Below are 24,541 nucleotides of genomic sequence, written 5' to 3' on the forward strand. Positions count from 1 at the left end.
CCCAGCCGGTGCAGCCCGAGGACTCAGGAAACTACATCCTCCATGCTCCCGCGAGGTTTTAATATCAATGCGACATGGTGATGTTCTCAGGCGACAGCGAAAGTCAGTCCAAATTTCTACCCAGCATGCATTATTTTAAGTCCAGCATGCCATCATGATAAGTGCAGTTATACCTCTGCATATACATATAGAGCTTCCAAAATAAACTGCAATAAACAGTATAATGGGAGTACAAGCAACTGTACAATCCAAACAGTCTCTTTAAAATAGTACACATGCATTTGCCATAAATCATGTTGTTGACCAGCTACAGCAGAGAGAGACTGTGTATACTGTGTAAGATAAAGTCACTGTAAATTAAATCACTTAAGATAGATTTAAAGCCACTAAACCCTGCCAGATTATGTAGGGAGGATGAAACAAGGACTTGAAGTGATGAAGTAATAATACATAGTAAGAATACTGTGGATAAAAGTGTTCTTTTTTTTGTTATAAGATTTTTTTATAGCTTTTTCCTCCTCCAACACAATCCACATCTACGAACTTACCAGCATTTTATGAAGTTTATTTATCAAATGCCAGCTGTATACCAAATATATCCCAGCCAAAACAACAGGGACGACACATTTAAGAGTACAGCAGGTTACCAACAGTGTGTAAAATTAGACTTTTCATCAAGTCCCCGTGAATCACAAAACACGTCTCCTGCTGCCGCCATAACAAGGAAACATAACCATCCATAACTCATTTAAATGTGTATTATTATTTGTAGGTGCAATAAAACGGAATTAGTTATATTTTATGGATTTAGGGAGCTGTTTGAAGTTTGCAGGAGCATTTCTTTATTTTGAGGTTGAGGTTGGAGTTCAGTATAAGTGAAATCTTTTTCTAATGGAAGATTTAATTGCATAGGTCTTTGATTATTTACCTAGACAGCTACAGGCATTAAGTACATTTCACTTTACCTCCTGCTGCGTGCAGGTGGGAATAGCTGTTATCCAGACCACATACTGTTCTGTAGTTGCATACTCTTCACTTGGCTGACATCCTGACACCACTCGATGTGTGGATATATTTCATAATGGTTTAAGTAAGCTTTCTCTGAACTCCAATCTCCTCTTCTTGTATGTCTTTACAACATACGTATGTTAAGGGCTGCCACATGTGAGGAGATGTTTGAATACAGTCATATTTCACTCAGCCACCCTCCCTCCTTTCAGCCCTGGGCTCTCTTGATCTGGTGTGCTCTGCTGCCACTGCTACTACCCTTCATATTTTTCATCTTCTCTCCGAGCCTCAACTCCTGCATGTCATCCCTCAGACGTCCTTCTCTCCCGAGTCTCGCTTCATCTTTTTCTCTCCTGTTTCTCTACCGCCTCAAACTATAATGCAGCAGCAGCAGCAGCAGCAGCAGCAGCAGCAGAGCCCCATTGCTCCGGATGGATGTCAATGGATGGATCTGTGTGTATCTCAGGAGGGAACTGGCTGAGATGTGTCCTTCAGGGTAACTGAGGAATCAGTAACATGCACACGATGAGCCCAGCTGAGCTCTGATAAATACGTGTAACTCCTAGAGAGCAGCGCTGACGCAGATTGTATTGAATTTGGTGTTAAGGGCCTGAAAACTCAGCGGACAGAAATCACCTGGATTCACACACTGTCTCTGAAGCTTTTCACCTCCAAAATAGCTGTGAGCCTCTAACTCCTGAGCAGATATTGTCGCCGTGTCTACCTTTTCGGTGGCAGCATTCAATGAATAATCATGTGGCGTCGCTATCTTTAACAGATAACAGATTAGATCGTACTAAATGAGCTGTTAAAATACTGGTATAAGATTAACACCTCTCTTTCATTGTGGGAAATTCGGAATCTGCTTTAGTCTTCTATTTAATAAAAAGATTTTCAAAGCCGCATAGAAACCTCAAATAATGAATGATGGAGAAATGAAAAGTAGGCACGCTTTTTATTTCTTACTGAGAAGCAGAAAAAATAACTACGTGTGATTTTCTGCTTCAACGCAAGACAGTTTTTGCAAAGTAACAGTTGTCAGCTGTCAGGTTCCTTCTCGGTATAATGCGGCAAGTAACTATCACCTTTGAAAACCATTTTTTCAGGAATGCTTTGTTCACTTGAAGTTGTTCTTTTGACAGTTTATGAAAAAACGTCCAATGGCTTTCTAGCCAAGATCAATCTTAGTACATACAATGCAACACCTAGTACCTGCTTAGTTTACCTTAGCTTAGCATAAAGACAGGACTAAGAGGGAAATCGGCTAATCTGGGTCAGTCCAAAGGTGATGACATCCACCTACCAGCTCACGCAATCTCATTTGTTCGAACCATATAAAAAGACAAGTTGAAGTATTCCAGGTTGTCACTGATTTCCATAATATGTAATTATGTAAGCCTTACTGAAATGCACTGTCTCCAACCTTTATGCTAAGCTGAGGTAATTTAAGTGTAGGCTTTAGCCTCATATTTACCATAGAGACACAAGAGTTCAGTCTTCTCACTGCCAGACAGAAAAATAAATATATCTTCTATGTGGAATGTTTAATTTAATAACTACGACCTGATCTGACTGTACAAATGGTTTCAACTGCAAAGGCTTGTTATATTTCCTGCATGTTTTCGAGACATCAGTCTTTGAATTTCTTTCGCTCTCCCAACCACAAAAGCGCACGCCTGCTCAAGGTTCATTCTTTTTTACTCTACAATGGCGAAACACAAGAGGGTTAGATTAGGTTGTCTATGTCAATTGGGTATTACTGGGTTTACCTTTAAGACCATTCAGTTGAATCTCTCGCTCCATCTGTCTGGAGGGCTGAGCCATCACCGGCAACGCTGCTGACAGAAGACCATTATCGCAGCAGAACAATGTGCAGTCTAGTGGTAGACCTGTAGTGGTAAAGACACTGCTGGAGAAAAAGGATTCTTGAGAGTCAATAAGGGCAATTATACTGTTATTCCAATTGTCACGGTCTAGTGAGGGTAAAATTAAACCCTGGCGCACTCACACAGATAGACACGGCCTCGCGGTTGTCTCCCGGCCGCTATACCTTGAGGGCTCTTTTGTTTCTGTGATGTTATGCACATGTTTTGGGAGCTTGATAAATTTAAAATCAAAGCCCCGTAATAACTTGTCAGCCTGGTGCGTGAATCATCAGGGCTATGCAGCGTTTGACCCTGGCGTTGCAACGGAGACTGTTCAACATCTCAAAGCCACTATCACCTTTCCATGCTTCAGATAGTGCCATAATTCCAAAGCCTGCACACTGCCAGTCTATTGGGTCCTCTTACATGAACGTGGGCGAGCACAGTGATGAGTAACACAGTCACCAAACCCAGCCCTGCTCCTCCTCCTCTCCTGCACACACACACAACCCATTACTTATCTGCACATTCCTTGACACTTTATTCTTATTTATTCGTATTTGTTTGCATCTTGTAGAACTCATCTCTGACCCTCCCTGACAGCAGAGATGAAATTGCTGAACATGTATAGTCAAAGCAAACACAGTGATGGGCTTATTAAAGACACAGAGAGTGGAGAGGAGGAGCTCAGGTCTGGCTGCAGCTGCTGCATTGGCTGTCTGCTCAGCAGTGGGGAGGGGCTGAGCCAGAGAGAGAGAGAGAGAGAGAGAGTGTGTGAGTGAGTGAGTTGGGGGAGGAGGGCAGTGCTCTTGCTGGGAGATAGGGAATGCCCGTTAGTTGCGTCTGCCGATAATAGCACATCAGCCGGAGAGCGCTGCTGTTGGGAGAGAGCGGAGCACAGGCAGTGCAGAGAGACTGAGCCGCTGAGCACAGAATGGTACACTAGAGAAGACAGGCACCCTCAGAGAGAGAGAGAGAGGGAGAGAGGCAGAGCGCATCAGAGCACATTGAGAAGAGGAGCACGGAGCAGGAGGAGAGGAGAGAAGAGGAAAGGAGAGGAGAGTGAGTGAGGAAAGGGGAAAAGAAAAGTTACCAGGTCAGCAATAGAAAGGTGGAAGTGGAGCAGCTGAGACTCACACACCGTGGGTCTCTTCAGTCCCAGCGGAGCAGCCCGGCACGGCAATCAGCAGCAGAGGAGGAGAGTGATATTACATGAGGGGATAAGAGGGAGTGCTGTAACTTCTTCTCAGGAAAGACAGCCCCTGTCATAAGGCGAGGGGTAATGCCCCTCACAGGACCTTCCTGCACAGTCACTTCAGGACTACCACAGCAGCAGCAGCAGCAAGCAGAAGACACTTAGACCTGGGAGAGGTGTCTGAGCAGCAGTGCAGTTGTACTCACTTCTACACACTGGAGACTTTCTGATCCAATTGTGCGCTTTTGAAGTGGATGTAGTTGCCTGCGCGTGTGTGTGTTTCTGTGAGGCTTTTTATCTTGATTTGCTTCAGAGTGTGGAGCAGTGGAGCTTTGGAGAGCGAGTTGTTCTGTCCGCTCATCTCTGAGACTATGGTAGACTGTGCGTCAGGGAGCCCTTCATCAGCAGCTGCAGCCCTAGAGCATGGAGAAGTCCAGCAGTGAGGAGTCAGCCATTCACCGTAGCCCTTCCGTAGACAGCCGTGACTCCGACTTTGCCCAAGCCTCCACGTCTGGCCGGCCGTTTGGCGGCCGCGGGTTCACTGCCGGCGCTTTCTACGGCTCCACGGGGCCGCGCAAAAACGCACAGCAGGGACAGACTGGGGCAACCGGAGCTGACGCCAGCACGGGAGACAAGTCCAACAGCAAGCCCAGCACACCCAAAGGCAGCAAATACGTTGTCTTTTACCTGGATCTATCCTTTGTGTTCCTTTTAGAATTCAAGAAGTGCAACATGGCAAGAGGCTGCCTCTGCTGCTTGAAGTATATGATGTTCGTCTTCAACCTCATCTTCTGGGTAAGTGGATCATTATCATTATTATTATTCTGTCTTGTCCTATAATCTGCTCTCCACACTTGTTCACATTCATTTAGCTGATGATGTGGTAGCCGATGTGAAGGCTCAGTATGCTGTTTTTTAATGTTTGTTTTTAATGTTAATTCTGAAACATTAAGGCAAAGTGATGGTTGTCAGTGCAATCATGCGTTTCTAATTATTACATCAGGGTGTTTATGCCTGCTCCTCTCTGAGCATGTTGCTATTCCTGGATGTCATGACAGAGTCAGTGGCATTGCACCAGGTCTCCTTTTGTATGAGACTGGTGAGGTTGGGAGGAGGAGGAGGAGGAGGAGGAGGAGGGAAAAGGGGGGGTTGGAGGTGGGTAGGTGGGTGGGTGAGGGAGGGAGGGGAGTGGAGGGGGGCCGGATTGTGGTGGGTAAGGAGGACACGGGGGTTCATTAGGGTCGCTCATTCAGATGGTTATATGATTTACAGTGAACATGAAGTTGAAATGCTGCTTTCGGTATGCCAGTGAAAGAGAATATGCCTCCACAGTGCAGTTACATTGATGAGCAACACAATATGCACCAGGGGGATATGAGCAGAGGTTGTCAGCAAGAGTTTCAAGTGCATCTGATTTGTGAGCCTCATTTTATTATACTGTCTTTTAATGAAACGCCTGGGCTCCTGGGTAAAACTACGATCAGTCATATAGGAAACTGTTAAGCCAGTGTCCAGATCCACTGTACTGTAATTGTTGCCATTATCTTTATTGGAAGGTGTAATCACCTGTATTTGATGTAATTTGGTGTAATGGTGTTCTCTGATACCCAAAGCAAACTTGAATAGATTTCGCCCCCGGAGGATCCTGGCCCGGCGTGTGGCAGTGTGCAGCCTGTGATTGGTACTCATGCATGGGCATTTGTTGTAAAAGTGGGCACACACACACACACACACACACACATACACACACAGACTGAATGTTTACAGGATGGATTATAGGGCTTAGAGGTTATGGGGCCAAGTCTTTTGTGTGGATGCAGCGAAGCGTGAAGCGTAAAAACATCCCAACGCTGGGGACTCCAAGCAAGCACGGGCCACCATGTCACTGGGTTGTGAGCCTCGTTAACTGGGGCACATTGGAGTGGGCATTAGCTGGAGCCCAGCTGTGAACCGGCCAGCATTTAAAACAAACACACACTAACACACACACATACACAAAGCACCAACACAAAGCTGGGTTCATCTCACTGTCACCCTTCATATATGAAAATGGAGAGTCCTGCTAGTGGCCAGTCTGAAGCTGGGAGCAGGGAGCAGTGAAGGTCTCTCTGCTGCTTCGGGGCTGTAGCTCCATATCATTCTCATATCATTACTCGGGCCACAAAGGCACGGGAGGAGCGTGATTGTGTTCGAAGACTTTGAATTAGCTCGGGGGGCTCTTCTGTGTGCCTCGACTTGATGTGAATGTTTGTTTAAGGGAATGAAAGGGTCAGAAAAGCTTTGCTGGTGTTAGATTCATTAATGCAGACATTGACTTACTTGATGTGAGCACCCATTTGGAAATCAGTCAGTATATGTAGAGTGCAAGTAAGAGCTCAGGCCTTGACATCACTACTGTTTAAATTAGGGGTGGACATTTTAAGCAGTTTCTCACATCGATTGCTGGCCAAAATAAATGATCAGTCAGCGGTTACTCAATGTTAGAAAATGCATTTATTTGCCTCATTGGAAGCTTTAGTATACAGATGAAGTGGAGTGGAGTATTTTAATAGCACAGCCAGGATTCAGCTAAACATGATAGATCCAGCTCCTATTAGACTCTTCACAAATTGACACCATTGGTTATCTGTATGACAGCTTGGCTCGTTTTTATAGATCAGAAGCTGCCTCAGTGGGCAGCTGTAGGTCAACCTCTAGCAGAGGTCATAAGGTCATTATCATCCATGATCTTCTCAAGAAAGGGTCAGATGCAGCGGATTTGCATGAAGGGGTTTAGTTCCCAGGTTCTTTCCAGGCTCAATTTGTATTTAACCCTTCTGCAGTGTCAAAACCCCACCACGAATAACCGGCTGCTGCTGCTGCTGCACACCAGTAATAAGGTGGTTGGAAAAGAGGCTTTGGGTTTCAAGGCGAGCAAAGAGATAACACAAGCTCTGAGTTTTGTGGACTCTCTTTGTCATCTTATGTTTGAACTTGTGTGAGTGTGTATGTGTGTGCACGGGCATGGGCATGGGGACCTTAAGTAGCTTTTGGACCTTCCCCAGCGCGGTTCATCCCCTGCTGTGCAGTAATTGAATTTCTACTCTGCTAATGTTCACTTAATGAACACCCACCACGCGTATTCCCTTCTATTCCTGTAGTAGACCATACCCTTGTTTTCTCTCCGGCATTATATCATTTTAATAACAGTTAAATCAGCGTCCCATGGGAAGAGTGAGTAGGGGTGGTGGGGGGGGTTGGCGTGTGTGTGGGTTACGATGCAGCATACTGCTGCGAGGTCTCAGTGCACCAGAATGTGACAGCTCGAGTCTCATCGGTGCCTGTTTGACTGGCATGCAGGTCTGCTGGGGCAGCAGTGCGCCCAGTTGAAGGTTAGCATTGGGAATAAAGGACTCACTCGTGGGTAAAGTGGTTGGAACGGAGCGCTTAGGCACCGCCGGCAGAAAGAGGCAGGTAGGGTGAGAGTCGTATTGTATCCTGACACCCCTGGGACTGCACTGCTCTACCTCTGACACTCCAGGAATCACAAGGTTACTGCAGCTGGTAGGGAGGTTCGCCTCTGAAGCTCTGAAATCTCATCTGAAGACTGAAGTGGGGAATGGAGTGCTGTGGTAACCTGACACCAGGTACAGCAGGGGTCTCCTCTTTCTGACTGAGCACACACACACATACACACACACACACACACACACACACACACACACACACACACACACATACTCACAGCAGCCATCCTTGGGAGTACACTCACCACCCACACACCATTCGCTCCACAGAGCTTACAGTGGTAACTTGAAGCACAAGGTAAACAGCGGCAGGCACTCCAGGCATCTTCATACATGCGCTCATCCTCAGGGCCCCCCCAGCAGTTGTTCAGGACCATCTGGCTTCTCTTTCTTATGAGGGATTAGAAGAATCTGAGCTGCGGGGGGACTTTCAAGCAGATTAGAGCAGTATTGGGTGGTGCGGTTAAGGATTGAGAGCACGGCTCCTTCGGACAGTGCTCCATGCTAAAGCCAACAATCATCAAAGCAAATTGCCTTTGTGCTCTGACAATGTGTTGCAAAGTGTGTGGTATAGCAGGGGTGGGGGGGATCTGTCGTGCTTTCACACAAACACTCGCTCAGTGGCTGTTTGACCAGCCTGATAGGGTGATTGATGTTAAGTTTTATCGATGTCAGCCTTGTGAACGAATCAGTGTAGGTGTTCTTGCTGGGGGCAAGGATTTCAGCCTTTCCTCGCGGCCTCCTCCGTTAATCTTCTCCATTCAAAATTCAATTTGGTGTCCACTGCTGTACTTTATTCATCACAGCCCGGTGATACCGAACACTTTTTGAGAAGCTCTGGAAACACGAGGATTTACGCTGCCAAAATCAACCAGTAAACATCACACAAACTCATTTTTCTTTGTACAGTTGTGCCATTATCAGGCCATATCAAAAGCCACAGACTCATTATTTGATATATGTATTCAAAAAGGAAAGTGTCAGCTCAGCAGCCTTGTCTTACAAGTACAAGAGGGGTGGTGGTATCAAAGCCTCTCCTTTGTTGAGGAGAAGAGAAAACCAAATGTGTTTAGCATTCATGAAATCCTGTGCTTACTTAGGGGATTGCTGCAGGATTTATAAACCATTTGGTCCAAGGCAACAGAAGATTAGTTTTCCCATTGATTTAATCACTGAATTTGACATTAAAGATTTCAACTGTGCCCGTGCTCTGATGCTATAAAGACAAGAGTTATTGACAGACTCAAGGTGTTTTGTAAGAAGAGTGTGTGTGTGTGCGAGTGTGAGTGCGAGTGCATGTGCATGTGAACGTCTGTGTCTGGTTCAATGGAAATACATAAATCTGTCCCTTTCCCCTGGGATTTCCATCAAAGGTGCTGAAGCAATTTGCAGTTTTTCTCATTCTCCACATCGGCACACGAAGAATTCAGTCATCTCTAATGGCGCAAGAGAGCGCGCATTGTAACAAACTTTTTTTCTTTCTTTCTTTCTTCTCCTTCCTCTTCCTCTTCCTCTTCCTCTCTTCCCTCTTTCTCACAAGAGAGGCACACGCTGAACTCACTCAGAACGCTGCCAGGTGAAACGAGGATCGGGGGGCACAGGGAAATAGATGAGGGCTGAGGGGCCCCTCTGTGAGATGATGAAACAAGCTGTATGTGCTTGCGCTGTCACATGTATTTAATTCCCATCAATTCGCCATAAAAGGCTGACTCCTGAATAGGCTTTGAGTTTGAAATTGGCAGAATGCAGCATCAGCTTCAGCCCGGCTGTCCACCTGAATGTTACGCCTGTGGCTATGATAAGATAGGTATTCAGTGGATTTAATCAGTCAGTGCATGCATTGGTGCCCCCTCAGCTGGTCAATTACCACCCGTCTCAGATTATATGTCTTTAGAATCATCTATATCCATATCAGGCATTTAGACTGGAATATATGCTCAGATATCATCAACTGCACAGCAGCCTGTAACTTGCTTCACGGTTTACACATTTACATATAGAGAACATGGCTATATTTATTTGACTTTTAATCATTTGAAGTCTTGTAATTAGCATCCCCTAAAGATCGCAGGGCCTTGATTCAGATTGGCTGACCCGCTTGCTAAAAAAAAAAAATCTCTCCATATGCCTGCCTTTGTCCGGTGGATCGTCTTGGGAGATCCCTCTAATTTACACGTCTCCCTCTCTCCGGCTGGTTCGATTTCCCCGGCCGTGCTGCGTAGCGGCGCTGAGCTCATTAGCTCATGTTGCAGATCAACCAGAATACGGAGCCGCCGCAGCTTCACTCTAGGGGGTCGAGGTAATAGAGCAGTAAAAAAATTGGAGGTGCGTGTTTCGCTTGAAGGCGGTAGGTAGCTCGTGCTTTTTGCTGGGGGAATTAAGCCTCCCACCCCGTCATTCATCACCCTTCGAATGGGGACGGACTTGGGACCTGATGAGTTGTTGTTTGGTTTGGCGAGAGGGTGATTATGACGACGACACACACAAGGAACAGAAAAACTGCAACATTTAACAGAGCTGATAACTTAAGAAGGCAGTGATTAAATTACCTTCCCCTCACAACATAATAAAGTCACACAAACCCCCCCCGGAGCATTTGGAGCTAGATTGAAGTTGGCTACAGGGCTGCAGGTGCGGCTTTAACCCAGTTGCTACAGAGTCAGCTGAGTGGCACTGACGTGTAGAGACAGATGGAAATCATGGGACCAGGTGAAAAAGCAATCGCTGCTAGCCACATGAGCTGCAGAGCCTAGAATACCTCACTCATTTGATGCACGCATCTCATCCTCTTTTCCCCTTCCCATTCACCTTACACACCACTGTCTATTTCTTTGGGAGGTGCATATGGGCCGCCTGCATTTACTGTATCTGTCATACCTGAAAGTCTCCTTAGTGCTGCATGAGAGAAGGCGCATTCGCAGTGGCAAAATAGGACCTCGGCCCTAATATTCATCATCTTCTCTTTGCTCCAGTGTGCGAAACACAGAGATCTTGCTTTTTCTAAATATAGGCCAGAGGAGTTCAGTTCAGCAGAGAGAATATGGGAGAACGAGGGGAGAAAGATGAGTGTCATTAGTTCTGCATACATAAGCAGAATCTTTTGTAATGACTATGTGCCAAAAATCGCGCCTCAGGCGTCAGGATGGGCATCATCACGGTTTCATGGTCAATATTGCGAACTGAAAATGTTAAATATCCTTAAAGTGGACGTTTTTTGATTTTCTTTTTCTTTTTTTTTAAATCCAAAAACCAAAAGTCTCATCCATTCTTTTTGTTGTAGCTCGTGCATATTTGAAAGCAGATCAAACGAGGCACTCATTCAGAGGCTAAAAAGTGTCCACAATAACAAGGCTTCACAGCTGCACACATTTCATTATGGCGTTCAATTTGGTGCAAAGTGATTAGTATGATCAAGCAAACTATGGAACGTAAACGCAGTAGACTGGCTAAATCTGTGTTAGGGAATAAGTCCAATTATTGTTGTGTCTCAGCTGCCTTTGAACACTTCCCATATCATGTAGTGACAGTTTGTAGCGCCTGCGGACTTAGTATAGCTGTGAGACACTGCAGCGCTGGCCAGCTCAAGTTTTTATTTGTTGTTTCTTTCTTTCTGAGATGCTGTTGTCTTGTCTCACTGTGACAAATAACTCTTAGTGTGCATCACTTTCATGCTGCTTTGTTAGCCTTGTGCAGATATGCAGAAAATCCTCCTTTTTTTTACCTCAGTTTGTGGTCCACAATATGATTTATTAATTTTTTGCTGTAGCAAAACACGATGCATCTTACGGTCGCTGCAGATGAGAGATGCTCTCTCCAGCGTTACTTTATGTCCTTGACTGTCCAGGGGTGGCTGTAGACTACATGAGTATCTATCCCCTCCTCCTATTTCCACCCCAGGAAGACCAATCAATGCTAATCTTCACCTAAGCAGTGAATTAATGTAGAATGTTACAACAGCTTGCAAGTTCAACCACTCAGCATTTTTTGTGACACCTAAAGGCAAATCACAGTGAAATCAATGTTTCCCAGTGAGTCTCTCCACCTCCAGCTCTGCTGAGGGGGTTTACAGAATATAATTTTCTTGGTCTTCCGAGAGCTAACACATTTCCTGTTTGATTATCCTGCTCATGGTTAATTAACAGTGTATGGGATATATTTATATATATGACCATACTGTACTGTAAGTGCACAGCACAGTTGTTTTAAGTGGTTGCAGGTTTTGTTTTCATGCTGAGTGGAGTCTTATTAAGCTGCAGTTCAGTCCACCAGAAAACAGTGTTCACTGTCCGGGGTCCAGCTCCTGAAGTTCTCCAGAGGTTATCGCCTGCAGGCTGAGGATGCATCAATGACTGACCTATTTCCCCAGGGCCTCTACCTCAATTGATTCAATTGGACCTGAGTCTTTTCCCACCATGAACCCATACAAACAACCCACACAGCATCCTCGAGAGCTTGTTTCCACTATCTATCTCCACTTCCACCCTTCCAAACCATATTTTCAGGCACACGGCACGGAGAGTAACAGTTGCCGTATTACAATAGAAATGTGAGCAGCAGGTTGACTTTGAATGTGTGTATTTTAAAATGTGTCATTTTGAATTTGGGTCACAGACTCAGAAATTCGCTGCCCAGGACACATCTTCCAGCAGGGCTCTGACACGCAACCAGGCGCACACTCCCCCACGTTGTTAGCCATGACAAATGAGGGGCAGATTTACGCCTCAAACATTAGAGCTATATATTGATTTATTTAGCCGAGCTCCCGCAGATTACTGCTGCGTTATAACTCAGCCGTAAAATGCGACATATTGTTGCCTTCTAGATGGAAACGCATGAGCACATAATCAGAGTAGGTGATCGTCTCCAAGTGCCTGACATTTTTTTATTGGTATCTTCTTCTTTTCTTTTTTTTTTTGATAGAGCAATTTCTTGTTGTGTATGCGATATAATATACAATTCAGACTATCAGCCTATGTATTACACTGTCTGTTGTGGTTTGAAATAGATGCGCGTCGTGTTGTTTTCGGAGCGAAACCCAGATCTTCATCAGAGCAGGTTGTTGCAGTGCTCTCGTTATGTCTGATCCAATTTGAGCTTGACTCCTACTAGATGTGCATGAGGTGTGTGCTCACAACCAGCTCTGATATTCTCCCTGAAGAGGGAAATGCAGTAACTACTCGAGATCCTTCACTGCTACAGTGGCACGATAACAGTCTGGCTGACAGACTGTGTAAACCTAATAGGGATTATTGCCATTCTTCTTGCATACAGATTCATCCTCCTCTCCCACATTACGGCTGAGGTTTTAAACGGTCCCCTTGACTTCACTCGTGTCTTATCACATGGCAAAAGCAAATGGTTCTGCTTGTTTATTTTACAGCAATTTGCAGTTTCCAGCCATACTTTGAGACATGAAAGAGCATTTGTTATGTGTATCTGTTCTGTTTCAGACGATATCAGGGTTTTTATGTGTCCTGAAATCGGAAATCGGAAACGGTCTGGTTGCCTGCAGCATGCTAAGTCTTATATTTAAGAAAAAAAAAAGAAGAAGCATATAAAACCGGCCTCGTTCCATCACTTTGGTAGCTTTTCTATCTGGGGCACAGAAGGATGTCTCACATCTTACTTTTTAGAGAGGACTTGACAGTTTTATTGCATAGTAGAAGTGCAAGAGCCTTACAGTTAAATTGTCATTAAATGCAGATGTTGCTCCTGAAATGACAAATGACGAGGTTATGGTGCTCACGTCCATGTTATAAATTCCCTTTGTCACACAAACCATACAGCAAACACACATAACATGAACTGTCTTTCTGGAGTCCACGTTAATTAATCTCAACTTCGCTTGTCTAGTTCAGCCAATAAAGTATATCTCAAACAAATCAATGCATTAGCCGCTGTTAAACATGATTACCATTTTAAAACCAGCTCATTTCAGTTTTAATCCAATGTTTGATTAAATGTAAAGAGATCCTTTGATAAATTGTTTATGTACGCAGCTTTGTCCATTTGCTGTTGTAGGGAGTTTCTTTAATTAAAGATCAAATAAAGTGAGAAATTGGTTGGAGAGACCCCCTTCTCTAACCATGTGTCGTTTGCAGTCGCCGTCAGTAGTCATTATTTCTGCACAGATGTCTCCATTTCTTTTATTAAGCCACCCAGGCTTCAGTAATGGGCGGCTTAGGATGGCAGTGGAATACAAAAGACTGAATCCAAGTGGAGCTCCAGTGTGGGCAGACCAGCATCAGGGAAAGGAGTCTAATTTGAGAAGTTGATTACGGGGAGCGTCCATCCTCAGTGAATGATCTCATTCATCCACCGTGAGCCGGAGTAATTATTAATATAGACCCATAGCCTGGGTATGTACTCATCAGTCCAGTGTGGTGGTGAGACACAAAAAAACAAAAAAAAAAACACCATCTCCGTGTTTTATCCGCTGATAATATCAGGAGAGGACACAGCGGTGAGGGGTTTGGGGTCAGCCCATTAATGCCCCCTTTCCATTTCATACAAATCTCAACTATTTCAGGGTTGGCTTGTCATCATTGTAGATCTCTGTCGTGACACTGGTTTGAGGTGGTTGCACAGTGCTTCTTGAGCACAAGTGGGACAGATGGGTTCGCCCAGATTTTTCTCCCCAGTCCCCTTCTGAGAGGACAGATTGGCAGGCCCAAAATGCTGTCCCTTTTTTCCTGGGTGGGAGGAAGTGAAGCATGAAGGCAGGGAGGCAGGGAGGGAAGGAAGGGGAGGGGAGGGAGGGGAGGGACTCCTTCCCAAGAGCAAGAGAGGTGAACGCATTGATGTTTGATGACAGTCCCACGAGAGGTGAGTCACCCTCACTCTCAGATCTCACTCTCCCTCGCTGGCATCCCCATAATGTCATTTTTGTTTTTCCTCCAGGGGACAAACTTGAAACATCATTCTGTCTATTTCAGGGAAAAGAAACACGTGTGTAGCAACTCAACTTAACCAGTGAAAACAGTAATTGAAAAATTTAAGGTAAACAACAACCAAGAGATTAGTGTGGATTTACCCTCAGTTCTGGCTTCTTTTTCATTCAGGCGACACGTCTGCGTTTGATTAATTGCCAGTTATCAGCTGATAATTTGCTGCACAACATTAATTATTTGTCATCGTCAGGTAAAAGCTAACACTTGATTAAAGAGCAGCTCCACGGTGAATCTTTTTTATGATGATGGAGCATTGTTGCACTGACCTCTCCGTATCAACAACATGCAAACCTCTGCTGGATTTAATTCAGGCCATGGCCCTAAAACCTACAGCCTGGCCCTCACCTGCACCTCTCCATCCCAGTATTGCAAACTTCTGGGTTCCAAACCTAAATCAAGAATAAGGCTATATTTTCTATTTTCTATCTTTTTCAAAGACAACGGTACAAGTTTGCATTGCAAGGTCTAAAATCACTCTAGCAACAGGTTCAATGCCAATCCACACATTGCAGTCAGCAGCAGCATGTAAATAATAGATTGTACCTTAACTTCACATCGGCCAGTCAAACTAAAACAAATTCTAAGTTTCTGCTTTTATGAAGCTGCCTTTTCCGGATCATTGCAGCTTAAAGAAATTCGTCTTAAAGCTTTATCTCATCCATTACTGACCACTAGCTCTCCAGGGCTAATGGGACATCTCAGTAATGCTCTGTGTGTCTTCCTGTGGGACATATGAGCTCTGCTACATACAGCATGGCCACTGAATACTGTGATTCCTGACTGCAAACACACAGTAAATATTTAGCATGTGCGTAGTTTCTCTTTAGCAACATCTTTCAGTAATGGGGTAATTGCTTTGGAGTGGAAATACTGAATAGGTATTCTGCACCCCTGTAGCGAATTTAGTGGGAAAAAAACAGCACATGACTGAGAGAGATAAGTAAGAATGAAATGTGGAGATGAAACGTGAACACAGATGTAGCCTACCTAGAGAGCAGCAGTCAGGCAGTAGTATTAAACTGACTAAATAAGTAAGTTGCCTTTTCTTTTTCGACAGCTCCGAACTCCCCTGCCTGATTAGCAGTGCTAAGCACATACAGTACAGAGTTTTCTGGTTCATTTTCTTCATTATTCAACTATAACACATGGGCTTTAAAATTCTGTAATGCTGTTCTGGGGCTTTATGAGTGTAATTAGCCAATCATAATGGAATTAACAAACCTGCATTGTTTATTTATTCATTTATTTAATTCCCTGTATATCTTGTGTACCCATGTGTACATAGGAAAAAAAATCCATGTACACGTGCAGCCGGAGCATTGTCTTCTTAATATTCATATACATGCTGCAGATGTGTTGTAATTTATGGCCGTGCAGGATGCTTGAGTGGCGGAGCAGCAGCAGCGATTTCAGATCTCATGCCTGGGACGAAATATCTGTCTGATAAAGACAAGGACGGTGGCAGCGCTCATCTCGCGTGTGAAGGCTGACGTGTCTGTTTGCTGCCTGTCTGTCAATATTATTGAGAGCCCAGTAATTGGCACATAAAAGGCAAATCTCAGCTTCACTTGGAAAGCATTCCTCCATCTTCAAAAGCCTTCCCTCCCTACAGTTCATTTTTCATTGAAGTGCTTACCTTGCAAAAGAGACGTGAGTGGTGGGGGGAAAAAAAATTATCCTGAAGCATGCTCTGACTCTGTCTTTAATTCTCTCACAGCCGGTTGTTGGACAGATGAAGGGAGTTCTCTGTAGTTTCATCTTTTTTTTTTTCATTCAAATTTGACTAGCGGGGTTTGTGAGTCTTTTCATCATAGACACCTGTGGCAGGCGGAAAACAACAAGTAAATAATTGCAACGCTGAGGACAGGTTTGCCAAAGTCAACCCATATTTTTTCCTCTATTAGGCCCAAATAAGCAGAATTTTAATGAGGATGAGTCACAAGAGGGCTGTGTCCGTCATTAGAGAAAGAAATATTCCTCAAAAGCAATCACATTTCATGCTGGCTTACATCAGAATGGCTGTATTAGCCTGCTTTAGCTGCTGATCCAATATCGCCTCAGAGAGCGCTCTTGCTGGGGGAATCTGGCTGTTTTTCATATTAACTGTGGTGGGCGGTCAGCTTTATCGCCCATAGAATTCCTCCGTGATCAGCAGTTTCCATTTTCATCCGCGAGACAAGAATAACTTCATTCAAAGACACGTTTATTTGCAGAGGACGGACGGGGCGGCTCTGCTGAGGGAGAAAACACAAAACATCAATATGCCTCCAAACAGTCTGGCTCGCTGCATCGGTGCTGGTTACAGTGGGCGGGGGGGGGGTTGCAGGGAGGAGAGTGTGGCTGCAGCAGGTCCAGATCCTCATTATATCAGAGTCCATTTCAGATGCGGTGCTCTTGTGTCCGCTGAGATTCACGAGTGCAAGTGCAAGCGAAGAGCACGCGGAGCAAAGAGGCAGCGCAGGAGAGGACGGGTGCAGAGCTGCCTGCAGTTCGCTCTCAACATTTTTTGTTGTTCCTGCATTATGCATTCAGTTGACTTCCAGTGTACTGAGAAGGCAGCCAAGGTCAGAGAAGACGAGTAGCCCATGTATATTCATGGCCAGGGCTTTGAATCCATGTTACATTTGGGTGTTGCATTTGCTGTTTGTACTTATACCAACATGAAAAGAAGTTCCCGGTTTTAATGGCTTTGCTTTGGTGCTGCCTGCCAGTCAGTCACTGTCTGACAAACCCCTCCCCAACCCAAACACCCCCATCCACCCCACTGTGCTAACTCAGCTGACTGCGTATCTAACCGTTTATTATTGTCAGTCTGATAATACGTCTCTGCTTAGTGCGCTCATGTCTCATTGTTCTTTTTTAGTGCGTGATTGACAATGCAGGGCGCCAAACAAAAGCTTCTTTCAGAGAAGATGTGTGATAGGAAGGAAGGTGACAAAGTGAGATGCCTTTTAAAATGGGGACCTCTCACGGCGCAGTGTGTTTCTCTCTTATAATTTCATTCTTTTTTTCTAAACCTCACCGGTAAAATGACCTATTCTTTATCAGCTGAGAGGACTATAGAGCAGTCACAGCTCAGAGACAGAGGGAACATGAACTTTGTTTTTCTCTTAACGGTAATGAGCAGCACGGATGAACTGGATGAGATGGATTTATTTAAAGAAAACGGGCTCGGGTGGTTTTGACTTGGCCATGTTTTAGTCTGCTGTGTAAAACCACTTGTTCGGGGTTGTGCATTTTTTACAACGTGTCATCAAGTTGGCATTTTTCAAGGAAATGTATCCTCTTTTCACTTTCTCTTTCTCTTCCTTAGTGGTTCTTTTACTAATTCATTTGCTGTCATCTTCCAGTTAGCATAAGTTGACATCCCGCTATTCTATTGGGGACGGCTCCAAGTAATGTGTGATTAAAGTTGGCAAGGACAGTGAGGGCTCTAGGAGTGAATTAGTATCACAGCGGTTGTAAAAAATCCAGTCCAAATTTAAAAGATAAGGAACTGTGGGGTAAAATGAGGTGAAGGGAGTCAGGATAAAGACATGCACAGTGAGCTGAGCCAGTTTTCTTTCCATGTCGTGAACACTCACAGTATGACAACTGCAGACACCCACTGTACCCACACACAACCATCACACATGGAGGGGGTAACTCAAGCAGCTCAAGAGGAACAAATGGCCCCTCATCAGCAGCTGTACTAATAATACTCTCTATGTCAGGAAAACCCACAGAAATGGAGAAGAAAGAGTCGAATTTGGTGCATGTTTTCAGACATAGTGGAAAAGATAAGCAGTTCCACATTTCCCGTACGCACAAGGTACAAATATTTGCCACAGAAGCGGCTCGTATAATCAGCAGACCTCAATTTGAAATGGCCTCTGGACACGGCGATAAATCGTGACGGCCGTGGATCAGCTTTAGCTCTCTCTTCTGCCTCATTTGTTCCTGTCTAAACGAGATAGGCCCCGCTATCTGTTGGCAGCCGTCCTGCGGTGACACGGTGACAGTGTGAGGGGGCTCTTTAGAAGCATCACCTGTGAGGTGCATGTGCAGCGTGGCAGACTTGTCACTCCACCATTATCCCAACCCCAAACCCACCAGGATGGAGGACAATTAGAGGACAAAGAGATGGGATACGGTGGAGAGAGAGAAGCATGTCAGGGACAGCAGGGAGCCACGGAGCGAATTAACTGAGCCGACATGTTAACTGAGCCCCGGATGCGGTTTGCGGGCGGTTTCGACAGGTGGACAGGCAGATAGTCTTCCTCTTGAAAATGTCCCTGTCTCTTTTGCCAGCCACCATGGGGAGCGTGTAAAGAAGGAGCTGTATTTTTATCGCAGATGCCTTTTCAGAGAGGAGTGCTCCCCCATAAACCCTCATTGTATCCGGATCCATCTGAGGTGGCCTGCTTGAGAGACACCCAGCGCAGCACTTGTTTAAATGCGTGTGTAATCTAGAGACATTCCTTGGTAAACAAGCCGGCGCTGAGGAGGCTTATTTGCATGCTAAAGCAGAAGAAAGGGAGGAGTAAGAGGGGTGGAGGAGAGGGGAGGGGAGGGAGGAGCAAGGCACCTGTTGCAACAGTGGCTGGTTGATGTGCTTTGATTTATGAAGGAAAGCAGTCTGGCTCAGTCTCTCAATGCTCCTCCTGAGATTTGACTGCTTTTCATTGACTTTCAAAAGACTTTTTTTTACTGTTTCCTTTCTTTTACGCCGACTGGGTGTAGTGAGTGCAACAAAGCACAGATAAAGCTGAGCAACTAAGGACTCCAGGTACACCTAAGACAAAGTGCGCACCTTCTTTGTATCTGTGCTTTTCTGCTGATTTCACACCATTATAATAGATTTCCACTCTGCCAGCCCCATCTTCAGTTTTTTTTTCCAACCATTAGGCAGCACTTTGTATTTTGCCGCTTTCAGGAAATCTGCAAGTATAAAAAAAAAAAAAAAGAAAACTCTTTAATGTGTCAGGATGTGCACCAACCACCTCTCTTACACTGCAGGTTCGTGTAAATGTTAACATTTGCCATGGATTTCAAAGCTGGTGAAAGCTCCGGTTCAGCGTAGACTGTTTCTTAATCTGTCAAATTGTGCTGGAGGTTGGCGTCTTGAGTATTAATAGCATGACAAGCAAATTGATATTTTCTGTGGCGGCGGCGGCGGCCTGAGTGCGGCAGCCTGGGTTATCGGCTCCAGTAACTGCACGCTGCTGTTATAGCAAGACCAGACTCAGCAGTATAGCGGCAAATCTTCTGATATAATCCACATCTCTGCACAATCTTCTCACCGCAGGCTGTTCCATTACACTGGAAATGAAGAGTGAGAGAGGTCAGGGCAGTCAAATAAACAATTTTAGGTGGAGAATTTCATTATGTGGAGACTGAAGACAATGGTTTGCTGAGAGATTTGTTTCCTCAACTAACCGCCGCCCGCGGCTACAGATGCTATCTTTTTTTTTTTTGTTTCCCGGCTGCAGTAATTAGCAAGTAGGAGCACGTTTGTCACTAGCGGGGAACCTTCTGCTTTATTCTCAGACTTTTAACTCCATGTCCTCGGCTCAGTAGGCCCGCTGCTCGGAGACGAAGGGTTAAACTAAACAAAAGTATCTGTTCGGTTACTTGTGCTGTGTTTTGTGCTGTGTTTGCCATCTTTCCTCCTCTTGTTAGCTTCGCAGTCTTCGGATGAGCACTCCCTCACCACCACAGTGTGTGTGTGTGTGTGTGTGTGTGTATGTGTGTGTTTGCAGCTCCATCGCTTTGTTCTACGTCTTAACAATGTTTGGTGGGTGAGACATCACACGCTACCTTGGAAGTTCTCCGATCCAGTTCAGCTTGGTTCTAAATTTCAGTGCCAAGCTACACACAAAGCTTCTCTAACAAGCAGACCGATGTGGACACACTCCTATAAGATACACACACACACATACACACACACACACCAAATGTTGTATAGCCTGCAGGCTTAGCGGAGGCAAAAAATAGCTTCTTTTTTTCTTCTGTTCTGAAGCCCATCTCATGCAGCTGGAATACAATATTCAAATAGCCGCAGCTTCCTTAAGAGAGATGTTTGAGCTGAGAACATCAATCTAAATGCTAATTATATCCAGCCATTAAGTGTCAAGTGAATGTTTTCCTAACTTCCCCATTAATCATCTGGAAAATATAAATCTGTAAATTAGTTGCATAATTAATCAAGGAAAAAATAATGGATCATTTTATTAAACCATAAGCAACTAAGTGTTGTAAGTGTGTTTGATTGGCACTGTTGATGTGTCACTACTGAGGTCCAGACTGAAGTTTCTCAATGTCTCACTTAATATGGGATGGATTTTTATTAAAGCGGCGATGAGGATGAATCACAATCACCCACTGTGATTGTGTTGGCATTAACTTTTTAACTCGAAGCGGTGTTTTTGTTCTTGGTTGCATGGCTCTAATCATGAACGTTCATTTTTCGATTAAATGAAATAATTTGGTTCATCAGAAATGCTTTGGATTGTTGGTTTGATAACTTCACCTTGTGCACAATCCTTTGCTGTTTTTTTTTCTACAGAAAACCTCAGCAAATAATAAACAGATAACACAAGAATGGAAATAATCATCAATTTCCGTTCCAGCTGCAGCCCATTCAGCCACAAAGAACCTCAATCACTTTTATCCCCTTTTTCCCAAGGTTTTGCAGCAAGTTTAATCAAAAAAATCTGCATTATATTTAGTATATTTAGTAAGCAGTGTTTGATTAAAAACAACAAATCCCCGAGCCGTGTGTCATCCTTCTGCTTTTGTTTGGAGATCCAGCCAAAATGTCAGATGTTGTTTACCCGAGACAGCCACACGAAGCCCTGGGTTTACTCTGTGTCTGAATGGAATATGAGATGTAGCCAGAACTGATAGCTACTGTAGTGAAGCAGCCCTGCGCTGGATGATGAGCTGTCCCCGTGTATGGAGAGAGCGGAGGGTGGAGCAGACTGCTGAAGAGACAGGTGTTTACAATATAAATGTGGAGGGGAAGCAAAAGAGCTATGTGAGCAGCCGTCAGGGAAATAGTGTTTACAGCAGCCTCCTTCTCGGTCAAATCTATTACCAGTCATCGTTCTGCTTTGTATACCTCTAGTAGTTCGCTCTGATGTGCGAGCGCATTATTGGTTAAACACTGCTGACCGTGGCGTGATGGAGCACACAGAACCTGCACCGGATTAGAGTCCGCCTGAAATTTCCACAAACACCGGCATCGTATTTGTTACAATTATTATCATTCTTACCTCTGGGTGACTTCCTCCACTCACATTTGTTAGTCAGATCCTGGCTGAATGATTGCACATAGCGGATGGAGAAGAAAAAAAAAAGGATTAATTTTGGAATACCAGCTTTCATCAAGGGCTGGTGTTATTTGAAATTAATTCCACAGCTATTACAAAAGCATGTGTTCCCCTTTAATGTTTTCAACAGACACACCCTCATGTGGTTTTTGCACAAAAACACTGTCCAGCTGGTTGACATAGATATAAAAGAAGAATCATTTAAAGACTTTTTAAACCCCTTATTTGTTTTTCAACCTGCCATATTGTGTTATTGTCATAGCATAACCTTTATTTATCTCATACAGAGCCTTATTTTTCATATTCACTACATATTTAGCTGGTCAAAGATGGAAATTGCTCACGATGAGATATATCTGCAGCTACAACTGTGTTGAAAATGACTTTTCTAATCTCTTAAACATGAGAGCTAAACAACATTTTCCTGATCAAAAATAACTGGCTCCTCTTTTTTTTCATATAACCTCTTGCTCTGATATTTTTTTCAACAGACAGACATAAGATGCTCCACTTCACTGATGATAGCCTTGATGAATCTGAATTGTAGCACACCCACAAAAGGAGCTTGTGCAAAAGATATACACAAGTTGAGTGTTCACCATTGACAGCACCAGATAAAAAAAAAATAGATTGGGGACATATTGGTCATTCATTTTCTGGCTGAGAGTTTGGTGACTGATATGACCTTAGCTCATAGCATTAAGCCTAAACCATCCAAAGCAAAAACTTTAATGCATGCAGTACATGGTGATGGAGATTCATTGAGGAAACCCTCTTATTGGCTGAATCAAAGCAGCTTTTAGGGACAAATGCTTCAAGACTTCAGCCTGAGCTCTGTTCACCTCAGTGTGAGTTCAGCACCAGATTGAAATAAGCCTCATCAAACCCTTCTTTTCCCCACCAGCTTATAAAGGTCGCCCTTGAAAATGTTAGGCAATATTTACTTTGCGAAAACTGAATGTTCTTTTTTTTCTGCATGTGGCCTTGCTTTCTGAGAAAAATGTTTTTCGCTAAACTATAAACATGCAACTTCCAGGGACTTGTTTCACATGTTAGCTTATCAAAAGATTGTTTTTTTTCTTGAAATCATTAATTCTCCTCCACTGAGTAAATTTTTACTCATGTCCAATAAACAACACGGCTCCAGACAACAGGTCTGACATTCATGACCATTATGCAGATATTTGTCCAAGGATATTCAGGGACAAAATGACCCAATCATTAAAGTAAAAGCATGAAGGCAAAAGTACTCTGGGGGGCAAAAGCTTGTTCCAGCGGAGTAAATTACAGCCTTTTAACAGAAAATAAACATGCAATTGACAGTCGGATGATAATGGAGGAGAAAATATGTTTTCTTCAAGCTCAACTTCCAGCAGAGTTGTTGAATCTGGCCCTTGTGGTCAGAGGGAGTGAAATAAAACACACCTATTCATTACATGTATCCTATATCACAAACCACTGTATCTCTAGGGTTTCATATATGATAATCAACCACTATGTCTAGAATTTCATGTGTCCCTGGCATTTCCTGACAGAGACACGGAGTCTGGGTCATGTCACCGACTCAAACTTCTTTCTCTCTGACTCAGTCATCCTGTGGTTTTAGCCAGCATGCCTCTCCCTTTCCCCGTGTCACAGCATTTGGCGTTATCACACGGCGCAGCCCTCCGTGTCACTCAGGGACGCCGACGTGTACAACAAGAGGCATGAGATGCATATTCAAGAGACGATGTCTTCCTTTTCAAGGATCCTATTAATTCCACCGAGAAATTTGTCAGGCTTGAACTTTTTGATTCTGACACTCATGCAATTCAAATCGCCCCAAAATAGGTTTTGATGAAGACGATTATGTGTAATTGAGAAATATTTTAAGCGATCCAAAGTATTAGGCATTCCCTTTTTTTTTTTCGAGGGATTTTTCATGCCGTCTAGAATAGAAAACGTGTTCTGACACAGGGATAATTGAATTGACCACCTTCGCCGCCCACTGCTATCCGCCTTCATTTCACACCTCCTCTGTGTCGGTGCAGCGGGTAGTGATTTCTTTGAGCTTCAGAGAGAAAATAGTAAGATGGGAGTGTATTGATCATTCTTCTCCAAAGTGGAGCATCACAGATCACTGAGTTTCCCAGGCAGCCAACATTTTTTGCACTAGAAGGGATGCTCTCCACATCCAGCCTCTGGTTATCTCTCACTGAGAGCATGCGGCCTGCTAAGAAGCTTTACCTTATCATTGTCCGGAATATAAATCACCTTTTATATGCCCGTGCCTTTGTGAATAAACAAAACAGGGAGATACGAGCCGTACCCAGACGTCTGCTTCTCTTTTTTTCTTGCCGGCTCATCACTCCGCCATAATGAAATATGATAGGGATAAAGTTCAGAAAACAAAAACGGTGCATTCTAGGACAGATCACCTCCTGCAGTCCATGCAGCGGTGGAGGAATATAACAAGGCAGGGGCAGAGACTCGATCATTAATTATTGATACCCATGCAGGCAAGACAGCAAGTACAGTACAGTGCGCCCTCAGAGCAGATGAGACCTGCAGGAAAAGTTGTGGTAAATACGTGTTTTTTTACACAGCCCTGATTTCAGGCACTACTTTTATGGCTGGGTCTCCATTTTTTCGGAAAAAAAAAAAAGAGTCCTCTCAGGTTATAAATAATGACTTGTTAATATCAAGACGTGATCGATCTGGCAGA

The 24,541-nt window shown here is 44.2% G+C and overlaps 1 protein-coding gene across 3 annotated transcripts in view; it reads left to right on the forward strand.

The window, feature by feature from the left end:
* tspan9a (tetraspanin 9a) overlaps positions 1-24,541 on the forward strand; it is a 153,418-nt gene that overhangs the window by 70,808 nt on the left and 58,069 nt on the right. For 2 of the 3 annotated variants that reach the window (XM_085780015.1, XM_085780016.1), the window contains exon 2: positions 4,784-4,863. In XM_085780015.1, the coding sequence (XP_085636141.1) occupies positions 4,801-4,863 (63 nt within the window). In that variant the 5' untranslated portion in view covers positions 4,784-4,800. Of the gene's footprint in view, positions 1-3,671; positions 4,864-24,541 lie in introns of those variants that run through there. The other variant, XM_085780014.1, reaches the window with a different exon arrangement.

Source organism: Trachurus japonicus, chromosome 6 (assembly GCF_045865225.1).
Source record: "Trachurus japonicus isolate A0001 chromosome 6, Traja_1.0".
Taxonomy (NCBI): domain Eukaryota; kingdom Metazoa; phylum Chordata; class Actinopteri; order Carangiformes; family Carangidae; genus Trachurus; species Trachurus japonicus.